We start from the raw sequence: 25,716 nt of genomic DNA, 5'->3' as shown, positions 1-25,716 counted from the left end.
AAAAGCACAAGTGTCATTGGTTTCTTTGATGCCCTGAAGAGTAACCAAAATTTCTCATGCTGCACTTTCCCCATCCCCATCTCCATCCCCTTTGACTACACATTTCCCTTACATCTTGATCATTTCTCATCACTATTCTTCCTTTATCTCCAACTAAAACCTGTAAAATATTCTTCTCTGCAGTTTCACAGAGCCCTCTAATGTAAAACGAAATTGTCGAGTCTCCTACACTCTCTCTACACACTTTAGAATTCTTTCCGATACCTATAAGCATATATTTATTATGGCACATTGACAGTATTGTGTCCAGTCACTTCTTTGAATGGACAGCCTAGTCATGTCTTCACAGGGAGGCATGCAGGTAACCTTTCTTTAATATCCTAGCAAGAGTACTTCTATAAATATAAATATAAATATAAATATAAATATACAAAGTAATGTGTGAACTGGGTCTGTGGAACGGACCAGTCTGTTCCACTAAAGGTTCTTTGGTTTTTCCCTGTGTACAAAAGAACACTTTGGAACATGAGAGAAAACTAATATATCTCTTCTTGTAGGCTATATATGTAAGCATTTTCATACCTTCACTATCATCATGCCTTCGCTACAATTCCCATATGCCTTACTAACTGATCTTGCAGTTGCATAGGGTTTCTCTCTCTCTCTCTCATTCATTTATAATAACTGTCTATTATCCCCTCTGTTGTAAGCCGCCTGGATTCCAAGTGATTGGGTGGCATATAAATAAATCCTATTATTATTATTATTATTATTATTCACCGTCCCAAGAGTTTTAGAAAATACCAGTTATTAAGCCAACTCAATGTGGAGAATATTAAAGAGGGCATAGTAAAACCTGCATTCATGTTGAACAAATAACTAGCAAACTGTAGTATCATACAGCAATTTGAAGATTAGTGTAACATGCAGTTTATTATCTACAAATTTATATAATATTGGATGCACAAATATCTCTTCTAGTGGATTTGGAACTAAGCCCCAATGAATGTTGGGAAAAATATTATGGTAAGCCCCACTGAAATAAATGGAGAACCTCCAGAAAGAACCCATGATAGAATTCCTAAATTAGTGAAGATTTAAAAATATATATGAAATACGTGGATATATTATTATTTTAAAAATTCAGATGTAGAAGGGGATACACTCATATACATCCTGATACAAGTGAAATAGTTTCCCACATTTTGGTTAATCTAGTTGATACATATAGAATATGTAGGGGAAAATTTTCTACTGATACACATGCTATTATTATAAAAGGCAGCATGATTATACTATTAGGTCTAAAAAATATTTGTTTTATTAGCCAATAGTTAAATCTTTTGCTAGATATTAACATGTGCATGCATGCAGTATTAAAATATGGAGAACCATTAACTGAATAAGTTTGTTCTTGAATGGTTTGGCCCTCCAAATAAACAACTACCTTCTAAACCTAAAAACTTATATCCAGTGTTACATTAGCAGATTCTTGCTCATAAAATATGGATTTCCCTTCATCTCCTACCTCTTAGAGTCCCCAACATACAGAGCTTGGGCAATTACTATTTTGGATTACAACTCCTACAAGTCCCCACCCATCATCAGTAGTAGGGGTTGCAAAGCAAATTTTTTAAGTTCTTCCTGCATGTTTTCCCATGAAGTCTGTTCCTTTGAAGTAGATCTGGGGCATGTAAGGAGAACAAGAATACAGTCCAGTACCATTTCTGATCTGCTAGTGGAAGGACATCATGGACGACAACCCTGAGGAAATGTGAAGATGCAGTGTGTTGGATATTACTTATCCAGGTCTTATGTGTTTTCTGCAGAGAAAATAAATCACAAGCAAATGTTGCTGCCAGGAAAGAAAGGTGTTTTGTTGTAACATTGCTAGTTGGCTTACAAAAAATGGTGATGGACAGACTTACAGGAAACTATCTTTAACTGAAACGTCTTTAATATAATGCTGAAGTTTTCATCTTGAGGTATTTGTTACTTAAAATAGTCTTTATGAATTCTCATGTGAGTGAACCAAATAAATGAACTGAAGACAGTTAGGGTAGTCATAGAAAAGGAATTTGTCCTTCTCCATAGTAAAATTGTAATTTCAACTTTTATTTCTAGGCAAACCATATTCCTCTCAGAGGCCTCGGCCAACCAGCCCATTTTCTACTGACAGCAACACCAGTGCAGCCCAGAATCAGAGTCAAAGGCCTAGGCCTACCAAAAAACACAAGGGAGGGAGAGTAGAACAACCTCCATTGCCTCACCGAAGGGAAGGAATGACAGATGGTAAGTTCCCTGGTTTACAGTCATTTGCATATTTCCCAGATTCCTATGCCAAAAAGTTATATAAAATATTGCTATAAGGAACACTAGTAACCTGTCAAACTGTCTAGTTCCACCACAAGATGTAGCAGCTCATGTGCCCCAGGCTTCATGTAAGGTAAGTCGGTTTTAAAAAGTCTAAAATAATTTTAAAATGCCCAGATGATTATTTTCCCTGTCTCTGGAAATCCACACAAATGTACACTTCTCTAAATGTTCAAGTATCAAGAATCTACATTTCTGTTTCTGGTACAACCACAAAATGTGGGTAAGAGGTGGAATTTAGTTGGCAAAATGATTATTATAATTTTCTATCCAAGAAAAGTTATATGGAAAAATTAATCTCAAGTTTTCAAGAACTCAGGGGACATCTTAAATAGAAAGTTACATCACCCAGCCCAATGTCAGTGGCATCCAAATATTCTGAATTTCATCTTCTGTGTTTTGTCACCTTTGACTGTGTTATCTGAAGCTGATGGCAGCTACAATGAAATGGTGGATGTGGGAAGACTGGGGAAAGCTGGCCAAGCTATTTTCAAATTTTGTTTGTCCCAAGCTCAAATTCTATGCTCATGACGTTTGCAGAAAGGCATATTTTTGGCATGTTTAACAACATGCAAGACAAACAGCCTCCATTCTCCTCAGCCTGCTTTTAAAGTTAAGTTGAACTAATGCTTGTCTAGTAATAGCTTGAAGACACACAACAACAAGCGTAGATAAGATAACTCATCAGTTTTTTTGTGACTACACTGAGTAGTCCCCTCCCATCATCTCCACACCTTTTGAATGTGATCTAATCACCACAAACAATAGTAAAACATACAGACTTGATTATCACATTATTAACTCGGCAGAGTCAGGAGGCCCTATCATCATAATTAGCCTAACTAGTGGATTTATAGAAATGTGCTATTTCATTTCTTTTTCTACTTCTTTAATTACTTCACATATTTAGAGATTCAACAAAACTTACTGTTTTCCTTCTCTACAAGAGCACTGCATACACAAAACTTCATACACATAGGCTTTTGCTAGGCTGGCTGTGCTTATTTTCATAATACACCATCAATAAATACACTATCATCTTCCAGTCCCATTAAGATACTGGCCTACAGGTTGGTAACTTTATTTTCTTGTAAAAGTCTATGCTAATAACTTGTTTTGAGTCGCCATGGGTAATCATTCACATAGTCACATGAATCCACAGTGGATAAAAGGGGGATGCACTTAGGCTCTTTTCAGCTTTTCACTTTCTCAAAATATGAGACTCCCCAGCTCTCTAATTATAGAATTGCATGAAAAGCAACTATTCTCCAATAATATTACTTTTTGTACTAATTAGTTTGCAGATTTTTCTTTCTGATACTGTGGTGTCATTAGATGCCCCTTCTGATGACTTGGCTGGTTTCCAACCAAAGCAAACAGCTGCAATCTTAAATTCAGGTGGTTAGAAAGATTTTTAATGGGTATTTGAACCCTAGTGGGACTGGAACCTCATTGGAATAAAAAAAAAAAGGACAGTCATGCATAGGTCATCCTAGCTCTATGCAACATAATTATGGGTCAGTATATTTATGATTGTAGAGCTGCCAAAAATAGGAAATGATCTGGACACTCTTTATGCTGAGCAATGTGGCAAACTTTCAAATTAGATTGGCTGTGCACTGGGAATTCATTTTAATATCCTACCTTGTTACCTCCTTTCAAAGGGAAAATCCAAAAAGATATTTAATAAGTACTAGGTTTAAGATAACTAAAATGGAAAGAAAAGAAAGAAAAAGTTGAAAGACAATTTTCAAATGCACCAAAATAGGGGGAGGGGGGAGAATGAAATCATTATTTATTTTGGTCACATTTACTATGCATTAGTATGAATGGGAATCAGAATAATTATTGATTTGCCAAATAACAACAGCAACAACATCCCACATTTCCCCCAAAATAGAACTCAGTGCTGCCCGCAACATAAAAATAGAGTATCCATTAAATCCAGTACCACTATGAAAGACGTATTCTTTATGAATCATGTTTGTCAGCTGCCAGGAGCTTCCAAAGCTCAAAGTGGAACTTTCTGGATCTATCTGTCGCTGTCCCATGTGCTAAAAAAGTATTGTCATGGTTTTTCTTATCCGGAAGCTCCATCAACCAGCTGTAGCATGTGGGTGTGAGTGTGGGTGAGAGAGAGACAATCCAGGGCTTTGGACCTTTGGACCACTAAGCTGCCCAGGCATTATGCTGCAACACACACACACATCAGTGGCTCACTACACAGAATACTTACATAGGCACACAGTTTTCATGTATCTTCTGACACGACTCCAAGAAAAGAAACATACCAGACTCCTCCACAGAGACTATGCAGACTAGGGACTAAAATGTGATGCTAAATGCATGTATTTAATGTGATCATCCTTCAGGTAGAAAAATAGGATAGGGAAGGGAGCAATCCGATTTTAAACTGTGGAGGAGTTGTATGTTTTTTCCTTTTGCCATGGAGCCAATAAATATGTCTACTCCTCAGTGTTGATAATTCTATCAGGAGGGAAGGTCCTTTTAAAACTTTGAATTACAATTGGTTTGATTCTAGTGCACTGTTAAATGCTGCCTAGATATAGTGAGAAATGGGCTGTTAATTCAAATATGCTTACATCATTTATTTATTCATTTGTATATTTGGATGAATACAGTAGGTCCTTGATATCCACTGGAATTTGGTGCCAGAACCCACCATGGATATCAACATCCATGGATTCTCAAGTCCCTTTATATATGATGGCATAGTAAAATGGTATCCCCCTTATAAAATGGCAAAAATTAGGTTTGATTTTGGGATTTTTTTTTTAAAAAAAATCAAGCCATAGAATATTGACTCCATGGAGAATGTGTGGATATGGAGGGCCAGCTGTATGTGAATGAACTGCCTGCATTGAAAAGTGTCATTTTGGATTATGAGAGTGATCTAAATGTTTGTTTGTGGTGCTCAGTGATTTGATTATACTTAAAAATCAATGGAATAACTGGTAAAATTCATATATATCAAAGACAATATCTATTAAGAAAGTTTCAGTAAGTGCTGTATAAACAGCCACCCCTATGACACAATTTAAAGTTTGCATGTCTCAAATAACTGACTGTCTATTTTACAGTTATGGCTAGTTCACTGATAAATGCCAGCTATACACTATTTGTATACACCATCATAGGCGTAGACTTGTCATCTCGGGGGGAAAGGTTATACATTAATAGAACAATTCTTCAGATTCTTTGGATAAATTATTTCTTTTTGTCATTTACATTGCGGTATATTCACCTTACCCAATACTCAGAAATGATTCAGAAGGTCTACATGGACATAGATGGCAAGTCTTTGGCACACATGTGAAATAACTCTTTTGTTATACTCTACATAATCATGATTCAGAGTATTTCATAGCCTTTATTTCAAAGATGATTTAGTCAGTAGTGGAATGAAATACTCCTGCATGTTTATTTTGAAACAGCATGGGCGGAATGTTGGAATGCATCCAAGCAATGTTGGAAAATTATGAAACAATCATCCTCCTTCACCATTGCCAGGTCCAAAAATAAAAGGCAACATAGCTAACCATTTCCTGAGCTACCGTGTTTGTTTCTTTCTTTGTTTAAAAAACCCTAACCTGTGGGATATTTAAATACTTTGTTTCAAAAATCAATAATTTTCAAGAAGCCAACTTTATTTTTAAAACTGCACAAAATTAACTTGCATAAATATTTGTCAGCATAAAATATTTTTATACAACTAATTCCAATTTGAAACATGACATGTGGGGTATATTATGCAATCATATGGTTGAAATCAGCACCAGCTGACTTTTCAAAGCTGTAATGTGTCCTTTTTGAACTGATTTAGAATATCAGTTCAGGGTTAATTCTATTGCAGTCTAGACAGACCTTGAACAATGTTAAAATCCACAGAAATATGAATATATATTAAGATAAATCTAGGGAACACTTTCATAGATAACCATCTTTATTTACCTAGGGAAAAGCATTTTACTTAAAATGTGGCTTTTATTATTCCATAATAAAATAGTGGGAAACTATTTTTTTCAGTTGGTCTTTGAAAATATTTTATACCTAATACAGCATCCAAAATGAAATAAAACCTTTAGCACCTGACAGTGTCTGGGAACTTTGTTACTTTCCTGCCAAATGCAGTCCAATTAAAATTATTATTCTGAGAATGAACCTAAGTGTTAGCTATAATTGGGGACATCTAGCAGTGGTCTAAAACAAATTAAATATGTAAGGTATATATCTTTCTGATGGACAATACTTTCAAAATCTTCTTTTTGCTCTATATCATCAAACAGAACTTATGTGTCACTGATATTCTGAGTCTATTCGCATTTTTTTAGATCTACCACCACCACCAGACCCACCCCCTGGTCAGGGTTTAAGGCAGCAGATAGGCCCTGGGCAACGTGGAGGTTCAACAGAGAGAAAAGGAAGCTCTTTAGAACGGCAGCATACATCCACCATAGATGAAACAAAGAGCTCTTTGGATCGTCAAACTAGAACATCACTAGAGTGGCAGCGACAAACCCAAGAATGGATAAGCTCCACAGAACTCCAAGGCCAGCAAAAGCAAGCATTTGGATCAGGTGTGTAGCTGCACCTCTTAAAGCAGCTTAGGCAGTTTCCTCAATATATTCCATTATAAGATCCCTGGCAGGCAGTGAAGGTCAAGGCTTACACAGGAACAGTCAAAGGAATACTATTAACATTTGACCTTCAGTGTTTGTTCCTGCAATGGTGAACCTTTTGAATACACCTAAACTACTAAAACTGTGAATGCATGCCTTTGTGACTTACTAATGCCACTATATGCAGTAGGAGGAAAATGTACATGGTATCTTTTATGAAGAATACACATAGGTTGGTTGTGAATGTTTATTTTTTTAAAAAAAAAAACCTCGAATGAAATTTTTGCATGCATAGCATAGAGACACCAAATGTCCTTACTTGTATTAACAACATTTTAATTAAAATTATTCATATGTATTATTGTTTTGCCCTGTAATAATGTCAAAGACAATTTGACAATTTCATTTGTTTTGAGGAATGTTCAAAAGAAACATCTCCTTCTAATGTTATTTGAAAGCCAGAAATGCATCTTTTATACATCTATGAATAATTTGTTTCAGACCCTCTATTGTCTGATTTTGGTTGAATGATCTCTATACATGTAGCTCATTGCCAAAGAAATTATATGATGCAAAACAGTAATAATAAAAGAGCATTTAAATAGAATGAAGGCCTTTAACAGTCTTGATGGCATACAATAACTGTTCGTGGACAAAGCAATGGGCAGTTCATTTGGCCTTCTCATTTACTAAACATCCATGAATTTATATTTGTCGTGTTTTTTTTTTCTGAATAGTTATTTGCAGACTATGAATGCTACCTGTGGACAATTAAGTGCTAAAAGTACATTGTTTTTGAAGATTTCTGCTTTTAGGCTGGTTTTCTGTGAACAGAGTAACAATTTTCTCTAGGGAAAATAAGAGTTAGTATTCATTAGGAAACTGGTTATTATGAACAGCAAAAATTCATTTCAGTTTGAGATAATCTGATGCCTGAAAAATAGTGCATGCAGCTACTGTATTAGAACAAGATTAATACCTTGAATTCTTTAATTGCAACTCATGTTTGAGTCAGAAAATTTCACTAACAATAGCACTTCCCCCTTCTTTTAGGGACACTATCAGTAATTTATGAAGATGATATAAAATACTGTTAAGGGTTATATTATAATTTAAATTAAAACAAAATATAGTTTTGAAAACTAAATATGCCATATGTTTTCAAAGACAAATTATGCTTCTAATAACTAATGATTCTATACTTACAAAATATCTCTAAAATTATAGAAAATGAAGTACTTGCTGTCAACTACAAGGCTTTGCAGACCCATTGAAGCAAAAAACAAAAACAAAACCTAATACAATACTATTGCAAAGACAACAAAAACATTGCAAAGACAGGGCTTTTAAGTGGTAGCATCTTAGAACTCCATTTACTACATGTATTGAGAGGCAAAAATTGTGTAGAATTACAAAGTACTTTTGTATTATTACATTTCTTAAAAAAAAGCTTGTTTGCAGAGCGTAACATGGCTAGTAACAATTATTTCTATCAGTCTATATCTATATTGGTTGTTGAAGTAGGTTGTTCTTCTATTTATTATTTCAGAACCCTTTAAAGTTGTTTTGTAGTGTGTCATATGTATTTACATGTGTTTTACATAGAGATTTTACTATATTAATACATAACTACCATAAGTAAATTTTAGAAAGGAAGATAAAGGATTATAATCTGTCTCTAAAAACATTAAGTTTCAAAGATGGCAGTTATGAATGCACATTTTTGTTTCAATAACCCAAAGCCCCATAACATTGACAAATAAGTGTCAGTTGCTGAAAAGAGTCTCACTCTTACCAAATGTTACATTGGAACAATAGGACCTGAGAGTCTAATGAATCTCAAAATCACAGAAAACTGCAAGAGGCATCATATACCTTTAATTAAATTACACACACACACACACACACCTGCTCATGCTAGTTTTCTAGCAAAAAAAGCTGTGTTGCTTTCAAACAATATCTCCCATGCTTCAAAGTGTCATTTGTTTGTTCTTTCTACTTCACCATCATCAATGCAGCAGCTATGAAACTGGAAAGCTGATCAAATACTTTGTTATCTGAATCTTGGCTTAAAGTGGACAACCACACAATTGATTTAACAAAAAATATCATAACACTGTGCTACAATTTGCTGGCAACATTTTCTGGAAACAATCTGCTTTCTATCAGACAATCTTCAAATGTTCAGTAGTCAAAACATTGTTCAACTGCTGTTTGGTAAACCATGAGGACATGAATTTATTTCATTTGAATAAATATTCCTTTCCATTACAATTTTTTTAATAGAAGTTACAGTGGATTGATTGGTTATAGTGATATCACATTGCATGTTAACAATCAAAGTAGACTCTTATTCAAATATTGATAGACTTTGAAATGCTACAATTTGCACTGCTTAAAGTGTCCCATTTTCTTTCTACTGTCTCCAAGTTTTTTATTTGTGGTTCAGAGGGGGTTTCCGTTGCTCTCCTCTGAGGCTGAGAGGGTATGCTCTGTGTCACAGTTTGTTGGTCTCCAGAGTCTTGGTCCAGCACCCAAACCACTATATCATTCTGGCTCCCATGTTTATATATATATATACACACACACACACTCCAGTAAAAGCCAGAGAGATTGAAGATGTTCACATTTTCCTGCATCACTGCAAAAACGTCCTCCAAATGGAGCTACAAGGAAAACAATATAATCCCATATAATCCTTCCCGCACACTCAGGTTCTTTGGGAGGAACTTACTGCAGTCAGGAAAAACTAGACTGCTGGTGACTTCCTGTAGGGCCTTTTCAACTGCCGCTCCAAAGATCTGGAATACCTGCTGGAGGAGGTTCGTCAGATCATATCTTTTGACGCTTTTAAAAAGGCGATAAAAATGGCCCTCTTCTGGCAGGCCTTTCCAGACTAACCTCTCCTAAAACAGAATCAACCACCATGTCAATCAGGGCCCGCCGCTCCCCCTCATTATTGCCCATTATTGTCATATTGCTGTCATTTCTTGCCAAGCTGTTTTAACGGATGTTATTCCAGTTAAATGTTTTTATTGTTATTATTTTGTATTGATGGGAGGGAGAGTAGAGGGGTGGGAGTTTTCAGGGACTGTTTCCTTATTTATTTATTTTTTGTGACTCTGTAATTTAAATTTCCCTTGCTGTTACCCACCTCGATCCTCAAATAGGAGAGGCGGGATACAAATAAATATTTTATTTATTTATTTATTATTTAACAAGCTCCTGTGTCTGAAAGCCTGGGACACTGCTGAACCGCCATGGAAACATGCCTCCCTCCTTTGTGTGCATTTTTTTCCTCAACATTTTTTGTTTGAGTCCAACAAACTGTGACACAGAGCATGCTACATCCAACAATGTAGATCAAGCAGATCATGAAACCTGCATTAGCAGATCTAACCCAGCTTGATTTGAAGCTGGCATCTTGCGTGAGGATTGCAGGTGAATTAATATTCTGACAAATATTCGTTATAAAGCTGAATATGTTCTATACTTGTATAGAACTTTCAGTATCTAGGTAATCATTGTTATCTTCCAAAATCAAACATGGCATTGTCTAAAGGGCAGCAGGACACATTTGTGAGTTGGATTATCATTCAAGGTACTATATCCTGCAAAGTTTCAATTTAGTTTGATTTTGAGTACATCATACCTATTTGTCTAACCAAGAACTGTGGTGTCACTAGGGTTCGGGTCACTCAGTGCAGAAATACATGGTGTCAGTCCCCCATTGCCTTCTTCCTATACCACACCATACAGAATCCTTAGTAATGTTCTTTGTACTAATGTTGTTCATAAATCATAATCCCCATTTATCACTGAATTTAACAGTAATAGTTGTGATATAAACAACTAGCACAGTTAATATTACACTTTTAAATTACAATATCATATGCACAGCCTAAATGTATTTCCATATAGATAGTTCCATGTGCTTAAAGTGAAAATTTGGTAAAATGTGATGTTTTTTAAAGAAAATTTAAAAACAATTTTTTGGGAATTTGAAATTGAAACCTGGGGTCACTTCTTACTTCTCCCACTGAACCTCACCCCACTCACATAATTTCTTTGTCATTATTTTTAATGGGACACAGGTTAATGCCAAAAGGCAGATGCTTGAAGAGCAGTGGCATCACCCCTCTTAGGGTGTCATCTGGTGTGGTCTACACCGGGCAACACCACTGTCCAAGAAATCTTTTCTTGACTGCAGAGTAAAAGGTTTTATATCATTTAAAAAGCAATATAATTCAACCTGTTCTAGAGATTATCTAATGAATAAAGTTTAGAAACCTAGCTTATTAACACACAAGCAGCCTCAATGACACAGCATATTTTTCACCAGCCTAAGATGCTGTATAAACTGCAAATTCTATAAAAAGATGGCTAGCTGTTCCTACCCATAGTAGATTAACATCTAGGTTTTATTTCCACACTGTTGTCATATGTGGGATTCTTCTGAATGCTACAGCTGGTCTGCTGACTTGCAGAGGATAGGCCCCCAGTTTCACTTTCAGAAGCAATTCCATTTCTTGAAATACACCACTGGCTCCTAGAACATCACAGAGTATTTCAAGTACAGTATATAATTTAGAGTGATTATGGGTACAGTGACTGCACAATGAGTGCAGTTACTTCCTCACTTAACAGCACAGCACAGTCTCTCTGACAAAAGACAGAAGATATCCCCTCTACATTCCTTTTAAATAATATTCACAAATTATCTGCACAGGAATGATTTTCCAATTAAAAAACCTGCTATCCAAAAAATAAAACCTCCGGACCTGATGGAAACCTATGCCATAGAGATGGGATGGACACCAACACCAAAGACAAATGAACTAAGTGCAAACAATGGTCAAGAATCTGCACTGAATCATAGAACTGGAAGAGACCATGCAGTCCAACCCCCTGCTATGCAGGAATACACAATCAAATCACTAACAACAGGTGACCACCCAGCCTCTGTTTGAAAACCTTTATAGGAAATCCACCATACCCTCAGGCAGAATATACCATTGTGTGAAACCTCAGTAGTTATACGATCATAAGTCCATCTTGCAATCTTATAATTACTGAATAGTTTGTTAGCCAATATATAGGAGGAGCCCTGGTGGTCCAGTGGTTAAATGCCTGTACTGCAGCCACTCACTCACAAACCATAAGGTTGTGAGTTCAATACCAGCAAAAGAGCTCAAACTCCGGTGTGCTTAAGTGCACTGATTGCTATTGCTATATACAGATCCTCCTGGCAGGCCGGATATAAATAAAACATTATTATTATTATTATTATTATTATTATTATTATTATTATTGGAATTATTTACATAGTGGAATAAAATGTCACTTGGCAGTAATAAATAAATAAGTAAATAAATCCTGTAAGTACTTAGATTAAATCTGCCTAGTTACTTTTTCTAATATGTAAGAAAGCCTCAGGAGTTAGTGTAGTGTTGTGGCTTGATCATTAGACTACAGCTCTGGAGACCAAGGTTCGATTCCCTGCTGGCATGGAAACCCACTGGCTGCATCTACACTGGAAAATTATCACAGTTTGACACTACTTTAATTGCCATAGCTCAACACTATGGAATTCTGAGATTAATAGTTTTGAGAGAGCTCTGATTCCACAGCAGCCTACAAATCTCAGGATTCTATAGAATGGAACCATGACAGTTAAAGTGGTGTCAAAGTGCGTTATTTCTGAAGTGTAACAGCAGCTTGTATTTTCAAAAGCTTATGCTACAACTTCTTTGGCTCAGTTAGTTTCAAAGTTGTTACAAGATCTCTTTGCATACTGATATTCCAGACTATGTATCTGAGTATCTACACTTGTTTAACAGAATGTGCATGTCTTGAAGAACTTGCTGGATTAGATGATCAATGTGGTTCTTTGGGATCAACATGCACAATGGTCAGAATACTGTTGGGCCACTATGGTAGCAGTTGCACTTTTTCCAGGGTCATGCAGCAGTGTTGATGGGAAGCAGAAAAAATTCTGCCAGCTGCAAGTGGTCTAATTTCCTTCATAGCCAATGCCTCCATAGCCTGTCCTTCCTACCACTGCCACTTACACTGGTATAGTGGATTTCACTTGAATAAATGTTGATTTTATGCAGTGCACCTTGCAGATTCTATATATCTCCCTGTACTTATTGATACCATCAGCTACTTTGTAATGTTACATTAAGGAGATAAGAGCAAGGCCCTTTACAAATGGGCCTTTTAGTACATACTGTGTATGTACTAGGGTTGCCTGGGGACATCCCTTTCAGGCGCCCCCAACCCTAGTACATACACAGTACGTACAAAATGGTGGCGCCTCCAAATGGAACGGCACAGACGTGACATCCTGGCGCCGCGGAAGGAGCTCCGAAACGGAGCTCCTTCCTTCATTTGTCACGCTGGCACAGGTTTTACATGGCTGCGCCAGTGACACAAAAGAAAAAGGGGCCAAGCATCCCATTTCTCTTTTTCCACGCCACTATCGGGGTGTCCTTGGGGCTTGAAGCCCCAAGGACACCCCTTTCCAGGCCACGGGAAGCAGCCTTTTGCCACTTCCCACGGCCTGGAAAAGTGGTGGATCGGGGCCTCAGGGCTGCCGCTGTGGCAGCTGAGGCCCTGATCTGTCAGGGAAAGGGGTGGATACAGGCCACCCCAAAGGGGAGGTCTGTAACACGCCCAAGTTTCTTATTAAGAGTCTTTATCAAAGGTTTTCATGTGAAGCAATTTAAAAAAACCAGAGTTGAACAGCCATTTTGTAAAATTTTAGGATACAGCACAACAGTAAATGCAATAGTAAATTTGTGGTAAACATCTTTGATGATGAAATTACTGTGATTCTTCAGCTTCTTTCATACAATTTTGGTGTGGAAATTGGATTTAGTCTTCTAATTCTAGCGGGAACTGATCCTGTCATCAGGACATGCATTCATGACTGCCATCATTAATTACATTTAGTTTCTTGGATTTCTATCAAGGAACTAAATGCACTACTCACCAGTTTGACTTTTCTGACACAGATAAGTGAAACACAGGAGTCTGAAGCTTAGAACAATGAGCTTTGTGTATCATCAAAAACTACAAGTTGAATTTGTCAGTGTATATCCCATTATTTTGGATTCATCCCGTATTGTGACTTCCTCACTCTCTTGCCCTCCTGGGGTGTATCTATATAGTAGAAATAATACAGTTTGACATCACCTCAAGTGCTATAGCACTAGAAAAAGGAATTCTGGGATTTGTAGATTTGTAAAGTCTTTAGTCTTCTAACAAAGAGTGCTGGTGCCTCATGAAACTACAATCCCTAGGATTCTGTAGGGTGGAGCCATGGCAGTTAAAGTGGTGTCAAATTGCATTATTTCTATAGTGTAGATTCACCCTAGTTTGCATTAATTTTCAAGCCTCTTGCAACATAGGATCTATATGACTGAAATTTTAAAAGACATTTAGATGCCTGTGTTAGAAAATTTAAATTATTCCACCCATGGTGGCAAAAATGTAGCAATCAACCGAGTCACCTATGCATTTTCTTTGTGTCGCCTCTGCCCAGTAGCAGATGGTGGGTTCCGTGTCAATGGAATGGCAAATTCACTACATGTATTAGCCTGAACGTTAAAGGATGTATTTGAATCACGGAACCCTATTCCAACAAAATTATTCACATTTGTACAACCAGTCCTGCCATAGATTGGTGGCCCATAATTTTATGTGTATAAATAGGTCCCAGGTTGATCGTGTAGCACATCCGTTTTAAACAGTTTCAGGGTTGAGAATTACATTTGTCTAAAATCTTGGAAAAGTGCTTTCTAAGACTGGGCCTGAAGGTCTGAATCAACATAAATACTGTAGCAAAACATGTGTTCTATTTTGACTCCTGATGACACTTTGCCCACCACTGGAATAGAGGGTCTTCAGTCTCAAGGCATTGGGAAATGGATCCAAAGCTATGCAGTACATTAACTATTGGACAGGGGAAAAACATAGGAAGGATCAGGGAACTCTCTGCTCTGAAAAATGTGAGATAAAGTTCTCTGAGAAGGAAGAACAATGGATAAAACTGGGAGATTTACCTGTTAATCCTCCCTGGTGGTGACATGGGGGGCTAGTGCTTACCTGTGGAATTTGTCAGTAAAGTACTGTCCCTAAAAGCAACACATATGCCTGTACATGTATTACATAATATCCTGTGAAGTAACAAAGGGGAGAAGCAGATGGTTAGGAAGGAGTGGCTAGAAGACTTTCCCAGCCCGATCTACCCTGGGGACGTGGCGAACAAAGGCTGCAGTCCCGAGGGCACCTCCTCCCTCGGACCCAAATAGGAGCAGATAAGATCTGTTCCTTCTAGGGCCTGTTATGGGCAGCTTGAGGTGGCCTTGGTGTTCTGGGAGCATGTGTTGTTTAAACACTACGCCTCCAGAGTGGCCAGAAGCTGCCCCCATCTGCCTGTCTGTTTCAGACCAAAGAGAGTAGGCTTAATAAAAGCAGATTCAGTTCTCACTTTGGCAATAGAGAAGGTCTCTGGAGCCCACAAGCTCCCAAAATTCCTTACATCTGGCCATATTGGCTGAGGCTTCTGAAAGCTAGGAAGGCAGAAACAAAATCTGGGAAGCTAAACTTGGGAACCACTGTTTAGACTAGGTAAATAGTATAGTCTGGAGAAAAGTCAGCTTCTAGCATATCAGCATTAAGCAATTATGATTGTAATTTCATGCATTTAAGTTGCAAATTACTATGATCAGTACAAAATCAGTATGAGTTAAAAGATGTGAAATGGGCTGGATCTAACCCTTGGTTAGTCAGAGACCTTGTAGACTAGAGTATTTCTCCCAGCCAATGAATGTGACCTTGTTACAGCAATCATTATCAAAGGACAGGAATTATTTGTCTAGTTGGACTTTTCTTACTTTACATAATGTAAGCCAGTGAAGTAATTTCCCATGTGTTTGATATTCTCAAAAATAACACCAGGAAGCTAATTAAATTAGCTGATTCTTTAGTTTTTTATCTTAACTGATTAAAGTAATGTTACCATAATTTTAATGAAAAGGGGGCAAAGCATTTCCACAATATTAAAAGAAACTATAATATAGGTTTTATTGTTCCTCAAATTACATGTGCATCTAATTAAGCAATCTATGATTCAGCATGTTTTTCCATGTAGAATCCCAAGTTTCATAATGAATAGATACCGATTTATAAATTTAGATAAATTGTTATATTTGGGTTCCAATACACATGCATACAATTGTTTCCTACGAACTAAAAAAAGCATATTCAGTGAGAAAAATAAACACATCCAGCACTTTCTACATATGCTAGGAGTATAAGAAGAGCTACACAGCAAGACACACATGTCAATATACATTCTGTTATATATATATTCCATTAGTATCAATACTAAGATGTTTTTTGCTGCTAGCTGAATCCTTCAACCATCTTAGTCACTTGAACTATTGATTCAATATTCAGTACAAGAATCACATATCTAATGGACTTAAAAAAAACTAGTCACATTGAGTCAGTTGTTATCTGAGCTATGATTTTTTTTTTAAAAAAACAACACCAAACATTATCAAACAATACATTTTAGGTTGCCAAACAAATCTAAGTAAACCATCCTTATATTTTCTTAATATGGGAAATTGTATGTTCCCAAACTGTAACATAGAGTCAAATATATGAATATCAACTCCCTAAAACATTCCATCTCATGTGGCTTGTAAAATACTGATTTAACAAGATACATGACATATTACCCTGTAAACTTCATGGCTCAGCTGTTAAGTATCAGCTGCCAAAATGTCTTGTAAGGTGGAGCAACACCAATCTTCTCAAGTGCTGTAAGCATATGAAGTATAATGCTGATCAGAAATGTGTAGTAAGCACACAGACTAGTTTTATGAGCACACATGCCTTACATGGAGTATCCACATGCATACATTGTATATACAGATATATGCATAGAAGTAGTACAGTTAGATGTTAAATACTGTATATGGTCAGGACATATATTAATAGGGCTTGCCAGCATGGCCCCACAAAACCATCATACAGGCTTTGAAACCTTCTGTATGTTCTAGGGCTATTCATGCATCACACTTTAGTTTTCCAGTTTGAGTGGAGAAACAGTAATCAATAAAGCATGCTTTGTCAATTTTTTAGAGACATAAGTACAAATGTTTCCCTTTAATACATTTCAGGATGTTTCATATTTTCACTGTCCAATTATCAAACTTACTTTGTAGTTAGAGTATCTTAGACTATTTCTACATAACATTTCAGGTGATGAATCACCCAACTTTACTTGTATTTAGAGAATCTTAGGCTACCTGTGTAAAATATTTCAGAAAGGCAGTCCCAACCATTTTTACATATGCATATACTGTAATGTGTTCTCTTTATGTTTCAGAAGAGGCCCTGGTGCCCTATAGCAAGCCTAGCTTCCCATCCCCAGGTGGCCACAGCTCTTCAGGTACAGCATCTTCTAAAGGATCAACTGGACCCAGAAAAGGAGAAGTCATGCGAGGAAGTCATCAGCGCAACACCAGTGACCTCATTGATGTAGGATATGTTGGAACAAACAGTCAAGGACAGTTTTCTGGTGAATTATGTAAGCTACATTTCAATTTTTTTTTAAAAAAAATACTCATACAATTTAGGAATAGTAAAAGAAATGCTTACCTTTCTATTCCACTGAGGGCTTTAATGTATGACTTGTTTCTGTATACTGGATACATCTTCAAGTGAGTAAGTCACAATCATACCAATATCTATTTGGAAATGAATCAGTGGAACTTGGTCCAGAGTAAATATACATAGGAAATGCTGTTTACATTATAGTACCAATGGACATATTTGGTATTTTCCAAGCAGTAACCCAGGTATAGCTGTACTAGGTAATCTACAGTGTTTTTATAATCTTTGGTTATCTACAGTGCCATTGCTATATCTATTCAGTTACAAATCCAAAATGGCAGTACTCTACACTTGCATCAAATACAGTATTTAAAGAGAAACACTTTATTATTAAGTACTTATTACTTAATAATATTTAACATATAATATTATATATTATATATTAATATATAATAATATAAGTAATATTATTACTTCACCCTTCTACAAAGATGTGCATGTTCTAATGAAATGTCCCAGTTTTAACTTCCAATTCCTCTGTGTTCTTAACAATCCCTAAAGCCAAGTCACTAGTACTTTCCTGTTCATCTTTTGAGCACATTTGTCACATGAAACTGTACATACTAAACAAGACAGGGAAATGAATGGCTAGAATAATAGGGTTGAAAGGATCTGTAGGACAGTCTAGTTGAAATTTTTGCCAAGAAATGTTATCATCGAACCATGGTCTAAAAAATTCCAATGAAGAAGAGTCAGTCCATCACCTTCTAAGACATTCTGTTCCAATGGTTCTCAAACTCTGATCCTCCAAATTTGGGTTGGGTGTTGTTTTGAACCCAGAAACTCCAGCCAACTTTCTCAGTGACAAGGGACTCTGGGAGTTATAGTTCCAAAAACTCTGGACAGCCACAGATTGAGAACCACTGTCCTATTTCACTACTGAACAGTGTTTAGTCAGACTCTCATCTCTTCTCATTTAAATTTGTCTTGCTTCCAATCATCCAAAGCAGCAGAAAACAGGCTCACTCCATCTTCCTCATATCCACACTTCAGATATTTAAAGATATTTGAAGGTTTCTGAAAATAGCTGTTATGTCACCTCTTTCCTGAAGACTACACATACTGAGCTCCTTAAATTTTTCTTTGCATGGTTTGGCTTTAGCATCTTGATCACCTTGATGTGATCACTCTGCTGAACAAGACTAACATGGTTGTGTCTTTGAATATAACTGAAATAACGAATTATGAAGCATAAATGCATTTTACACCTTGGTGAGGAAAAGGCTGCTGCTCCCTCAGAATTAGTGCAGTTTCACATTGCTTTAACTGTCATGGCTCCTCCTGTGGAATCCTGTATTTTGTATTTTGTTGTGGCACAAGAGCTCTCTAACAAAGAAGGTGAAATATCTCACAAAACAACAAATCCCAGAATATCATAGCATTCAACCATGGCAGTTAAAAAAAGTGTCAAACTGCATTAATCCTGCAGTGCGGATGAAGCCAAAGTTAATAGTTGAACATTTATTCAAACTTTTCGAAAACAATATTGTTTAGTCATGACATTTCCTTAGGTCAGTATCCAGTTGCTTACATCACCAGAAGCAAGAAATGAGAAGGGGTGGAAATCTTCTGTTGGTCCTGGAAAAACATTTTCTAGAAGGCTGGAAAGCCATCCAGGGCTGGCTTTGACTGAGATTGATAGGTTTCCTTTTAAGAAAATTTCCAGGGACATCTTGGACTTCATTTTGAAAATAAATATTTGATAACTCTGATAAAAGGTTAACCAAGGATGTGGCTATATTCCTTGTTCTAGTTGTCAACATGCGGAAATCTTGTAGTAATTCAAACTCTCTTTGGCATGAAATAGTAGTAGAAATTTAATGACAGACAAATGAATATGATAAACAGCCAATGAATTAATAATCATATGATTATAATGGTCTTAAATGAACTTAGGGTCCTTTTAGGTCAGTGCCCCCGCAAACTGTGCCCTTTCAGAGATTTTGGACTTCAGCTTCCAGAAGCCTCAGCCATGTTGGCCAATAGTTTGGAATTCTGGGAGATGAAGTCCAAAACCTCTTAAAAGGCACAGTTTGGGGACCACTGTTATAGATTATATGACCGTTTTAGATATGTAATAGATGCATATTAATGAAATTCATGTAAGTTATTAAATAATGTAATTCTCTCTTTATAATGTAGTTTAATGATTTTGATTTGCTTTATGGTTTGCTAACTACAATAAAGGAGGAGGAGGAGGATCATAGAATCATAGAGTTGGAAGAGACTGCAAGGGTCATCCAGTCCAGCCCCCTACCATGCAGGAAATCTCAATCAAAGTATCCCTGACAGATGGCCATCCAGCCTCTGCTTAAAGACCTCTAAGGAAGGAGACTCCACTACACTCTGAGGGAGTTTGTTCCACTGTCGAAAAGCCCTTACTGTCAGGAAGTTCCTCCTAATGTTGAGGTGGAATCTCTTTTCCTGTAGCTTGCATCCATTGTTCTGGATCTTGTTCTCTGGAACAGTAGAAGACAAGCTTGCTCCGTCCTCAATATGACATCCCTTCGAGTATTTAAACAGTTTCTCAATGTCCTTTTTAAATTGTAGTGCCCAGAACTGGACACAATATTCTGGGTGGGACCTGACCAAAGCAGAATAGAGTGATGCAGGACACCTTCCGTATTTCTGATTTCCAAGACTGTTGTTCTACAGTGTGTTACTGCAAAAGATGTCTCTTGTTTAGTGCTATAGGTACTGGGGAGGGAATTGAAATGCATAATTTCCATTCTAAAGAGTAAAATACTGCAAGCAGCCTCATATACTTATAATAATTGTTCATGTTTAAATTACAGTTTGATATTATGTTAATGTTTTTATGACCAGTTTTCCTTTAAAGGGTGTAACTATTGTCTGCCTAAAAGTTAGATGAAAATATGTGAAAACGTAATCATGTTCTTCCTTTTTATTTAACAGAGTAGTTGAACAGAAACATCTCAAGCTGCTCTCAATGGCCATCAAGGTCTGAACTCATGGAAGTGATGACACTAAAACAGTGCAATGAACATTTTCTTTATTTATGTACTTACTATTAAAAGAACTGTAAATGCAATGTAAAGACACACAGCCACACATATCCCACCGATACTCTACCTGTGTTCTTCTCTTTACTACACCTTCCACCTTAATCTATTTCTTACCAAGCATATATAAAGAAAATCACCCTCCAGGATGATATGGATTTCCCTTGTACATAATTTCTTTTTATTGCATTGCTATGCAAGCTCACCTTCTTTTTAGCTATGTTCATAATATTGTCTGTTCTTATGGTCTGTTGTATTATATGTGAATTAATAGGCTGTGGTGCCATATAATAACTTTTAATTGTGTAACTTTTTATGTTTAAAGTTTGCACTGCAATTTTTTTTTGTTGGTGATAAGCACAAAACTCTTACTCCTCGTGACATGAAGAAGAAAAAAGACTGAATGTGAAAGGAGTCTATGTACTGTAAGCTATGTTGGATAATGCTGGATGTAATGAATTATGTTAGGTGGTTTTCCATTTGGGTGTAGAATTAGGAGGTTGACTGGCAAAACTGATGTTAGCAAAGATTTATTGGGGCATCGGGGTGGAATCCTATCTTAAATATTAAACAACATAATGATTTTACCATTTAAAATGGCAGGTGAAATGATGGAAGTGTGAGTTTCAAGACCAGATTAGGATATGAAAGCCTTCTCTCTTCTTGGTATCAATTTTCATTTGTTCAACAGAGTTGAACTTGCTACAAAGGAAGGAATTAGAGGTATTTCACTAAGGCTGTTTTTTAAAAATAAATAAATAAATATATTACCATTTTAAAGAATTACTATGATTAGTTTGCTCCTCCTTCCAGGAAACATGAACCATATGAACTAGAGGAATATCTAGCAAGAGTTATAGGTGCAATTTATGACAGAGATATCCAAGCTGCTTCCAAAAATGCTAGACTGTAGCCCTATTCAGGCATTTTAACACATATAGTCTGTTCATGGGAGAAAGGAGAGTGGACATAAGTATCCACCTCTACCATGGTTTCATTAACTTCCCCATGTAGAGGAAGATGCTCTGTAATGGAGATCTTTTTTTCATCCATGGAGGCTCTCCACATGATTTACGATCCTGAGGCAGGGGGTTGTGGATGGCAGAGTATTTGGGAGCATCCATATATACAAGAATCTACACAAAATAAAGTCTGCAAAAAGGGGGTGGAGGGAACAGAACTAGTAACTTGTGCAAACTCTTCCTTCTCATCTATACAGACTACAAGCATTAATATGCCTCAACAGGGCTTATTTTAGTTCATTTTTCCAATACATGTACAGTACCCAATGGAAGGTGTAGAGCTGCATCACTTGAAATTCATGACTTGTTTTTACACAGTCTAGACATATTTTTGTGTTTTATTATCTAAAACTGCCATAAAATGAAACCCAGTTCATTTGTACTTAAATCATGTTCAAATGTTTGAAAAGCAAGCAATGATAAACTTGTGCTCAGTTTGAACTTAATATCTTTTGCCAATTCATGACATTATTGAAAATTGGATAGAAACAAGGAAAAGAAAACATATTTTATTTTTGATGAGTAAATTTCAACCCTCTTCTTCTTCTTATGAAAACATGATGCATGTTTATACACTTTTTGAATAAACCAAACTTTCTGTAAGTGGACATTAACAAAAAGCATCTTGTCTCATCATTAGTTCTCATGACTTTCTCCAGCTTCTATACAGCATTTTTAGTTTTCTTTCAGAAATACTGTACCTGTATCTCAAATGCATTAAATATTTTATTTGAAGTTTACATCACAGAGCTGACGTCATTTAGTCATGTCATTATTACAGTCTTCCATATTTTACATACAACCAATCCATGTTAGTTGCTTTTGTACTTATTCTCATGATAAAAGGCGAACACCTTTACACCACACAAATAAATCTACCAAATATGTGTTACTTTTTATTACATTATGTTTGGATTATTGACAAGGTAGAACATTTTTATTACTAAATCTACATTGCAATTTTCAGTTTATCTCATTTATTTGAGAACAGGGCATTGGTGAACCAAAAAAAGTCCACACATCAAGAAAATGATATTTTTGAACATATGTGTCCAACGAATTTACATAATATCCCTGCTTATTAAAATGCAGGATATAGTTAAAGCCATTGTTTTATAAATGTACAGAGACATTTGACAAATGTATAAATACCATTTCTTTCCTTTCCTGAATTTAATATGTTAATATGAAGATAGCCACCATGTTCCAGCAATAGTGATCTGAGTTCATAAACAGGTTTGTGTACACAGATCTTTATAATAAAGGAATAATAAACTGCTTCAAAAGAAAAAGAAACTCCAACACCTCCAGCAACCTACCTGAGCTTGGCACAGGAGGCAGAGTCTTCATACTACAATAAAAATTGGAATGGTGCTGTGAGAATGAAATGCTTCATAGCACCAATCAGGTGGGAATAGGACTATGATTCAGACTTGAGCCTCTTCTGCCATTTTAGATCATCTGCTGATCAGTGTTGCAAAAGGCTTCATTCAGAAACCTGTGATAACACTGATGGTTACTGAGACATTGAGATTGGGAGAAGAATATTCCTTCAGAGGTTTTTCTTTCCCCAGCTGAAAACACTTCTGAGAGTTATACACAATTTCTACACTCCAGCCATACTTGTATGTGCCTCAGCTTTTTTTGCTCTGAGCTATTTTATAAAGATGGGTTCGTATTTTTTAAATAAAATCCTACAAGGTGACTTAGACTATGGCAATCTTTATTACACAGCAATCTGTGTGTTTTTTTCTTCTTCAAGAATCAGGATAAACATAGGTTGGCTCATGGTCTAACATCATCAATGATATATGAGGATATCTGCAAGAAAATCAACTTATAAGTAGAAAAGATCAGTAGAGAAATTATCACTTGAAGCCATTCCAGTTAGACAATGGTTTTGAATGTAAAGGTGATTTTCATGTTGCTCAAAGCTAAGAGAATTGCAGCCACCTGCATAGTTGCATTCATACTGCTCTGGATAACATCAGGGTTTTCCATTCATGAGATAAATCCACAGAAACTAACCATGTGATCAGGCCTAACTATGCCAAAGTAAAAAATGGCCAAGCAACTACATAGGTGGGTTCTGCAACCGTATTTTTCCACACAGTATTAAAACAAGACCATGTAGTTGATCCAAAATACAATATGTATGTAGTAGAGTCCTCATAGGTGTGTTATACCTCCAGAATGCATGGGATTTCTCAAATATTTTATACGCAGGAAGACTTTAAGGGCATACTGAAAGAGTTGAAGCTCCAAATTTACTCTGTACATGTTTTTGAAATCATAATCTCATAAATGTCCTAGATATATTAATTGTCTCTTAAAAACCTGTGTTACGTTATGGTAGGACACTTTATGATGCAATTTCTCTTCAAAATTCAACCTGAGGAAAAGTAGCCATCCCCAGTTCTTGTGATGTCTGTCTTAATATTTTTATTTGGCAATTTTTGTGTCAGTATTAAACCTGTGCAGTACTACAATATCGCTGTCTATTATTGGCTACTATACAATTGTATTTATTGGATTTTTTTAAAAAAACAACTACAAGATCCTATGAAGAAAGTATTTAATGTATAGCAAATCCCCATTCTTTTGGAAAGTGAAGCTTTTCTCTTTCTCTCCTTCTCTCTCCCACAGTCTCTCACTTACTCAGTGTACTTCTAATTATCACAGAACATATTTTTAAAATGTACTGTAATTTACCATTTTTTAAAGAAAACTCTTTTTCCTTTTTTATAATTGAAATATTTCTTGTGCATAATGTGTCTAAAAGAAAGGGATGTAGTGGCAGCACTTAGAACTGTTTTCTAATTTTTTTTATAAAATTGTTCATTGACAATGGTTTGTTGAGTCACATGCAAGAAGATTATGACCTCTTAATGTGTTTCATGTGTTAGTGAAGCAAAGTTTAATGGGCATAAAGTTGGTTAATTGTAATGTTCAGTGTGTATTGTATATTTACTGGGGGGAAATAAAACTTCCACATTTCAAATCTATGTTAAAGAAACTTGAATTTAGCACTCTCAATATATGATGACACAGAAATTCAAAATGGGAACGATCAAATAATTATCAAATAGGCTGTGCCTTTTCCTTTATACCATTACACTTCTTGAAAGAGTGGCTTTATGAAGTGTTGTGTTTTTGTATACACAACAAATTGTCATTGGATGAGCCACATGCAACTGTCATGGCAGAAGCAGACCAAACGTCTTCCTCCTCCTCACATCATTCCCTAAAATGGTTCCTCAGGCCATTTTGAGGTAAACCCCTGCAGCTGTGAGAGCAAACACAACCTCGAAATGGTTTACAAACTGACCAAGAAAATCCAGCAAATGCTGCGCTCAGCGAAGGACAGGATGGACCCTTTCACAGCCACAGGAGTTTACCATATACCATGCAGCTGCGGACAAGTTTATATAGGGACCACCAATCACAGTGTCCAAACACGAATCAAGGAATATGAGAGACACTGCAGACTGGATCAGCCAGAAAAATCAGCAGTAGCAGAACACATTATAAACCATCCTGGGCATAAAATGCAGTTTAAAGGAACTGAAATTCTGGACCATGCCAACAACTATCAGGTCATTATGCACAGGGAAGCCACTGGAATCCACAAACACTTGGACAACTTCAACAGGAAAGAAGAAACCCTTAAAGTAAATAATGGCCTGATACACATGGGCATGAAGCGGAATATTACCACTGATTCTAGGGTCCCAGACTGTGTGGCAATCACACGGTCTGGAATCCTAGAACGTGTGGTCACCATCATCATGGTGACCTCCTGTCCACACAGGCCACCATGATATGTTTGACGCACAGCATCTGCATATCCGCATGACGAGATGTCATAAGGGCTGCGACACAGCCCATATGACGACTCAGGAAGAAACTGCCTTAAGCAGCTTCTTCCTTCCAGCAGATCATTGGAGTGGCAACTACATTTCT

The 25,716-nt window shown here is 36.5% G+C and overlaps 1 protein-coding gene across 14 annotated transcripts in view; it reads left to right on the top strand.

Annotated features, from left to right (window-relative positions):
- The window catches only part of ROBO2 (roundabout guidance receptor 2), a 1,416,559-nt gene extending 1,391,835 nt beyond the window's left edge, over positions 1 to 24,724 (top strand). For 9 of the 14 annotated variants that reach the window (XM_042456971.1, XM_042456970.1, XM_042456973.1 and 6 more), the window contains 4 exons: positions 2,125 to 2,292; positions 6,726 to 6,971; positions 17,422 to 17,622; positions 20,625 to 24,724. In XM_042456971.1, coding sequence (XP_042312905.1) covers positions 2,125 to 2,292; positions 6,726 to 6,971; positions 17,422 to 17,622; positions 20,625 to 20,626 — 617 coding nt within the window. In that variant the 3' untranslated portion in view covers positions 20,627 to 24,724. The remainder of the gene's footprint in view (positions 1 to 2,124; positions 2,293 to 6,725; positions 6,972 to 17,421; positions 17,623 to 20,624) is intronic. The other 5 variants (XM_042456981.1, XM_042456980.1, XM_042456979.1 and 2 more) reach the window with 1 other exon arrangement.
- The last annotated feature ends 992 nt before the right edge of the window (positions 24,725 to 25,716 follow it).

The sequence above is a fragment of the Sceloporus undulatus genome, chromosome 3 (assembly GCF_019175285.1).
Source record: "Sceloporus undulatus isolate JIND9_A2432 ecotype Alabama chromosome 3, SceUnd_v1.1, whole genome shotgun sequence".
Taxonomy (NCBI): domain Eukaryota; kingdom Metazoa; phylum Chordata; class Lepidosauria; order Squamata; family Phrynosomatidae; genus Sceloporus; species Sceloporus undulatus.
The sequence above is the reverse complement of the archived record's forward strand: the minus strand, read 5'-3'. Positions and strand labels throughout refer to the sequence as shown.